This window comes from Cucumis sativus, chromosome 3 (genome assembly GCF_000004075.3).
Source record: "Cucumis sativus cultivar 9930 chromosome 3, Cucumber_9930_V3, whole genome shotgun sequence".
NCBI lineage: Eukaryota > Viridiplantae > Streptophyta > Magnoliopsida > Cucurbitales > Cucurbitaceae > Cucumis > Cucumis sativus.
In genome coordinates, this window is record NC_026657.2 from 4,456,818 (window position 1) to 4,463,665 (window position 6,848).

Here is a 6,848-nt window from a genome sequence, read left to right on the forward strand (position 1 = left end):
TCTTAATTTTAGTAATGATATCTACTAATGTCCACACATTTAACATGATCATTGAATGTCTTTGGGTGGCAATCCTTTAGTGAGTAGATTTGCAATTATAAGTTTAGTGCTAATGTGTTTGATTGTCACTCTTTGTTTCTGAACAACAAAGTATTTTAATTTCATAAGTTTAGCACCTTTAGAATACCTGTTGTTTTTTTAGAAGAAAACTATTTCATAATTATCACAATAAATTCTCAACGGCTTGACAATACTATCGACAATCCAAAGTCTTGAGATAAAGTTTTACAACTATAAAACATGAATTATAGCCTCAAAGCATGCTACAAAATTCAACCTATATAGTGGATGCAACAAAAATACACGGCTTCACACATTTTAATGAAATTGCTCCTTCAGCTAAATAGGAATAAAATAGCCAAAAGTGAATTTTTGTGTATCCACACACTCAGTAAAATATGAATCGGAATATCCAATCACCTTAAAATGATCGGATCTCTTATAAGTAAGCATATAGAACAATGATTATAATTAAACTTACTCCCGCTTATCCTTAGGTATTATACATCGATCAATGATGTTTTCTTTAAAACCAAAAGATGTGATGGTATCATTGCACTTAAGATACCATTGTTTGGAAGCTTCTTTAGGTTCATATATTGACCTCTTTAATTTACACACCTTATGTTCCTTTCCTTCAACCATAAAACTTTCTTGATGATCCATGAACACTTTGTCATCTAAATTATTCCCATTTAGAAAGACAATTTTCGCATCCATTTGATGAAGCTCTAAATCATAATGAGCTACTATAGTGATAATAATATTCTTAATTAGTCCTTTCTTCGAGATAGGAGAAAATGTCTCTTTGTAGTCAATGCCATATTTCTGAGTATAACCTTTGGCAACAAGTCTAGCTTTGTGTTATTCGATATTGCCATTTGAGTCAAGTTTGGTTTTAAAGACCCGTTTACACCCAACTCTTTTACTTTTCCTTTAAGCAATTTACAAGGTCCTAGACTTCTTTATCATTCATTGATTTTACTTTTTTCATGGCATCTAACAACTAAATTGGCATAATTATCTTCTTTAATCGCCTATGAAAACAAAAATGGATCATTATTAATACTTAGGTCAAATTCTGACTCATGCAAATAAACCATATAGTCATCAGAAATAGTTGATATTTTTTGTCTTACATATATTCTTAACTCTATTTCTTGTGGTCTCTTAGTTATAGGTTTATTTGTTATAACATCATTATGTGGTGTTTGACCATTAATTTATTCTTCTTGACTCTGCTTGTAGATTGTTAACAGAGTCAACAACTACAAGAACAACTTTAGAAGAAGTTATAGATGAAGGAATTTCCACCCTAGCTTCTTAAATTTTCACTTAACGTGGTTTCAAACTCTCACTAATTACATCATTCCCAATGAACCTTACATGTCCAATTTCAACTATTCACATACTATGGTTAAGACAATAAAATCTCTACCCTTTTGATTTTTCTTGATAACCAATGAAGACACCATTGGTTGTTCTTGAGTCCAGTTTTCTTTCGTGTGGATAATAAATTCTTACTTCCGCTTGACAACCCCAAACATGCAGGTGTCTTAAACTAGGTCCTTACTATCCATAATTTAAACGATGTCTTTGGAAGTGACTTACTTGGAACCCTAATTTTAATAAATATTAAGCATTTCTTAATGCATACATCCACAAGGACACAAATAAAGACAAATTATTTAACATGCTTTTAACCATATTTATTAATGTATGATTACGCTTTTCTACAACACCATTTTATTGTGGTCTTCTTGGTATTGTGTATTGAGCACCTATACCATGACTTTATAGGAATTTAGCAAATGGGTCAAAACAATGTGTTTTCTCTTCATACTTTCCATAAATTTTATAAAATTCTTGGCACTTTCAATATTGTAATTAATTGTGGACTTGATATTATTTGCTACATTCATTAGCATAAACTTTAGACTGAATCTATTTGATCTTTCCAAGCTTTATAGAAAGATTTATTCTCATCACTGCTAGCAGAAGTAAGAGTTACAGGTTTCTCGCTTAAGAGTGTCAAATCAAGATTCAAAACTTCAAGATGGAATCAGATTTGTTTAGACCAAAAAGAGAAATTAAGTCTATTAAACTTGATTAACGAAATAAATATACTTATACATTATTGTTTTGAGAAATAAACATAAAAATATAACATAGGTTCAAATAATATTAAGCAACCATTAATATATACATTGAAGTTCTTCTTGGAAAGAACAATGTGCAATATTTATACTTAACTAATGTTATATTTAACTTTACATAATTGATAATTTAAATGTTTAAATTAGATACATTAGAAATTTAACGTTCCTTCATCTCCGATCGTCTTGACAGTCATCCATTAGAAATTAGAAAAAAAAAAAAAAAACAATACAACCTGATAACCCAACCCAACCCATATTTTACTGGTTGGAATGTCTCCCAACCCAATCCAACCCGATTATACCCCTACCTATAAAGATGTGAAAACCTTTCTCAACTAAAACAACTTTAGGCTCCCTCTAAAGAAGTGTAGTCTATTATAGAATCAAGGTAGTCTCCAACAAACTACTTACAATCATTATATTCTATTCTCTCAAAATTTTGTTGAACGAACAATCAAAATTATATTATCATGTATTTTTTTTTACTATAATGTTAGATAATATAGTAAAACATTTTCAAATAGGTGTTATTGTAGGATGTGTGCTAATACTTTCCCTACACTCAATGATCCCCATACCTCTTTCTGGTCAAATAAGATTAGTTTTAATTTAAAACAGGTGGCCAATCACACTCTAAATTGATTGGTGGCGACTCCAAACCTTTTCCTTTGAAATAGGCCCTATAGTTAGGGGTGGGACATGGACGACCATTTAGAATCGTGACAAATATGTTATTGTCTCTTTTGAAAGGAAGCCTTTATAACTCTAACTTTCTAAAGCCTCAAATTAGTTAACCCATTGAGATATTTAACATTCAACAGGGATAAAATAAATAAATTGAACAAAAGATCTATATCTTACTCTACCTACTTATAGTTGATCACTTATTACTAGTCATATCAACTTCTATATAGTAGAGGAGATCTATTACTAACTAATCTGGAGATGTCTAACTAAACTTAATCTTGACTCAATAGTAATAACATGTGTGTATTACATGTATATCTTCCTTGGTGAAATTTATATCAGCCCAAAATAAACAGGTTCAAACAGCAATTTCTATAACTTGGGAGTAAAACTTTCTTTTAATGAATTTGAATCGAAAGATAGTCAAATAGGGTGAACTTGTATCGATTGGCTTAAGTTTCCCAACCAAATCGACTATGGACTATGGTTATTGTAGTATATGGACTATGATTATTGTAGTAAATATTCAAACTGACTCCGATGCGATTATTGTTCAATTTAGGTTGGTTTAAAGTTTTGAAATTTAAAAAAAATATATGACTTAGATTTTTGTCGAACTAACATCAATCGAACTTCTCCTTATTTTCAAGAGATCACCTTCCAAATTGATCGATTTTCATCATACTTAACCCTCGTTTCAAATATAATTATGATTTATGAGAGACTCTTATCACCTTGGATCGTAATGAAGTTTTAAGAGTTCAAGTTAAACCCATAATGAAATTTTAGGAATCACAATAGTTTAACATTGGATGGCAGAGCCACAGAGGAAGAGTAGTGTACATCAATCACATTATCATAGATTGATTACGTTTCCTGTTGGGTTAATCGTGACCAACATTACCAATTTGGATGGGGTGGGGAGGAGAGATATTTTGGAAAGGCATTTTTATTAACAAAATAAAAAAAAAGAAGAGAGGGAGAAAAAGGCAACTGATATTTTTTGTCTTTCCCCAAACCCTATTGTGTTATGAAAACACAAAAAAGCCAAACACAACCATCGCCCCTTTTCGTTTACTGAAAACTCACTACAAACAAACAAACAGCACCATAAAACCCAAAAGCAAATATTTCTTCCAAATCAACATCCGCCGGCTACTAAACACTTTAAGCATCTGCAACTTCCGGTGACTCTCCCGCCGCCAGTAGCAACTCTTCCTCTTCAAGTCCAACCTTTCTTTCTCCCATCTCTCCTTCATCCCCAATGCTGTTCGCCTCTCCCAATGACTTTAGTGCCAAGTGTGCTGCCTTCTGCCCTGATATCATCATCGCCCCGAACGTTGGCCCCTATGAATGGCACAGTTTAAGACTAATAAATATGGGTATAACGAAATCTTTCGGTGGTAGCATCTAATGCAGATAGCTACCGGAGTAAACAAGTTAGTAGTGATAGACCCAGATAAACTCTGAAAAGTGTAAACTCATCTAAATGCTGCTATATTTTACTGTATCATGATTATTAAACGGTCTAAAGCAATAATCTCTCTCTAGTTAATTTGTTTACCATTCTTGGAGCTCCATCGATCTCCGCAACCTCCATGCCGGTGACAATCATGCCAGGAACGACCTCTCGAGTGAATCGAACAATGGCATCCTCAGCAGTGTTCATGTCAAGGGCCTTCATTCCCGGGACACTATCAATCATGCCGATGCTCTTGAGGCGCTTGACTCCGGTAGCGCCAAAAGGTCCATCGTGGCCACAAGAGCTCACAACCACCTTAGCCTCCATCACATTGGGGTCCATGCAGGACTGCGTGTCATGGTTCATTGACACAAGAGCCCAGTTGGTGACAACACCGCCAACTCTGCCGCCCTTGACAATCAAATCCTCTGCCGCCACGGCGTTGAACAGCTTCACGTTCGGCCGGGCCAAGAGCTTGCTCATGATCGTCGACGTGAACAGAGCCGCGTGCTTTATCACGACATAGTCGTCTTGCTCGTCATACTCCACACCCACCTCATCCAAGAACAAATGAGCTGGCTTACGAACCACCTATCAAACATTAAATTTAACCAACATCAATCAGATGAACAAGATCAGAATATTTGTCTGCGATGAAAATTAATCTAATTTTTTAGGGGATCACAAGATCTGTAAACTATTTCCCCTCAAATTAATGATTATGATATTAGTTTCTGGGTTTCTTTATTTCTGATCTCTATTAAAAAGAAATGATTTTTTTTAGTCCAAATACGGCATGCATGAAAGCTGATTGGGTGATTTTCAAAATTTTGGTATTTTCAAGAAAAGAACAAAACATAAAATAAAAACAGAGCATCCATTCAAATTTGGAAAGTGAACTTGTTACCATAGCAGAGAAGAGTTGGCCGCCGAGCCATGCACCGCCACCGGGGCTGACGGATTGTTCGATGATGGCAATACGAATATTGGGGTTTTTGCTGAGTTCGTAAGCGCAAGAGAGGCCGGCGGAGCCAGCGCCGACGATGACAACGTCAGTATCAGCGTAGGTGATCATATCGGTCATGTATCGACGGGTCATCTCTCGAGAGACAATAGATTCTCTGATAGGGTTGAATTTGAATTGGTTTAAATCGTAGGGAGGCTGAGAGGCGGAGGCAGAGATGGTGAGGGACGTGGCGGCGGTGGATTTGAGGCGGAGAGAAGAAGGAGAGGCGAGAGGTGTGCCATGGAAAGAGGAATCATGAAGTAAAGAAGGTTTTTGGAGCTTGGTGGTGAGAGTGGAGGCAATGGAAGCCATTTTTGAAGCAGAGGAAAACAGAGGAGATTGTAGTTTGGTGTGGGGAAGAAGAGGGGAAGGAAGAAGGGTTTTATAGAGGATATTGAAGAATGTAACAATATCTTACACGCTTGCATGTATGATGCATACATTACCTATGCATGTATTTCAAACATTGATGCATATAATCGAGATTTTCATTTATCCATGTATTTCTCTTTTTACTTTTTTTAACATATGATATATTAAACATAGGTTTAGCAATAAGTAACTAAAATTAGTGTTATTGTAATAAAATTACATTAATTTTGATCATATTTACTTACACATTTTACAAATGTCTTATCCAAATAGTTCACTTTATGTTGTCTTCTTACTATTGCTCTTATTATCAAGGGTCAACATATTTATAATTCTCTTCTTCTAATAGTAACACCATAATATCCCCTAATGAGTTGCATGTAATTTCAAATGCATTTAGAGATTGGTCATCTTATCTCTATAATTAGATTGCATTACAAATTTGTTTGTGAGGACACCATTTTTTCTACAATTACAGAATAAATGTAAACAACAAACCTAATTAAATGAGACACCCTTTTCAAATTCTCGTTTGATTGGTTACATTTTCCGAGTGTATAGTCACTCTAATTTTATACTGTTGCAACCAATCCAAAACCAAATCAAATTAATTGACTTTATTAAATAGAGAACCAAAGATGCCCAATAGAAGATAGAATCTTTTTTTTTTTTTTTTTTTTTTTTTGGGTTTCTAACCAATGGAGTCTTCTTTTCTTTCAACTTTTACTTTGAATGGGTTACCTTTTTTTACCATTTTTATAGATAATTATGAAAAAAGAAGTATCCATTGGCATAATATTTGAGTTTATTATCACTACAGTTTTCAAGCGATACGCTTTCTATCCAAATTGAAATGGTTGGATTTTGATTGATTTCTTGATAAAAGTTCAAACCAAAAGAATAAACTTTTTTATTATCTCTAAATAATAAAAAAAAAAAAACCCCAATCAAAACAAGAAATGAACTTGATTGAATTTGAATTTGTTTTGTTTTTATTTTCTTGAACTCGAGTGTAAGGAGTATCCAAAAATTAGGGTAAGAAAAGTTCAAATATTTGTTAAGTTGGGAAGAGAGAAAATATCTGGAAGGGGACACGTGGGAA

General features: G+C 34.0%; 1 protein-coding gene across 1 annotated transcript; it reads right to left on the minus strand.

The window, feature by feature from the left end:
* Positions 1 to 3,839: 3,839 nt before the first annotated feature.
* Positions 3,840 to 5,749, minus strand: LOC101211553 (thiamine thiazole synthase, chloroplastic). Its single transcript, XM_004152868.2, has 3 exons — positions 5,276 to 5,749; positions 4,471 to 4,959; positions 3,840 to 4,253 (listed from the first exon to the last, which is right to left on the minus strand). The coding sequence occupies exons 1-3, from the start codon at positions 5,684 to 5,686 to the stop codon at positions 4,074 to 4,076; spliced, it is 1,080 nt and encodes a 359-aa protein (XP_004152916.1). The 5' UTR covers positions 5,687 to 5,749; the 3' UTR covers positions 3,840 to 4,073.
* Between the last annotated feature and the right edge of the window lie 1,099 nt (positions 5,750 to 6,848).

Coding starts and splice junctions, on each gene's coding strand:
- LOC101211553 (XM_004152868.2), bottom strand. CDS start 5,686: ATGGCTTCCATTGCCTCCACTCTCACCACCAAGCTCCAAAAACCTTCT. Junction 4,960..5,275: donor GCCAACTCTTCTCTGCTATG/GTAACAAGTTCA, acceptor AATGTTTGATAG/GTGGTTCGTAAGCCAGCTCA. Junction 4,254..4,470: donor TCGATGGAGCTCCAAGAATG/GTAAACAAATTA, acceptor TGCCATTCATAG/GGGCCAACGTTCGGGGCGAT.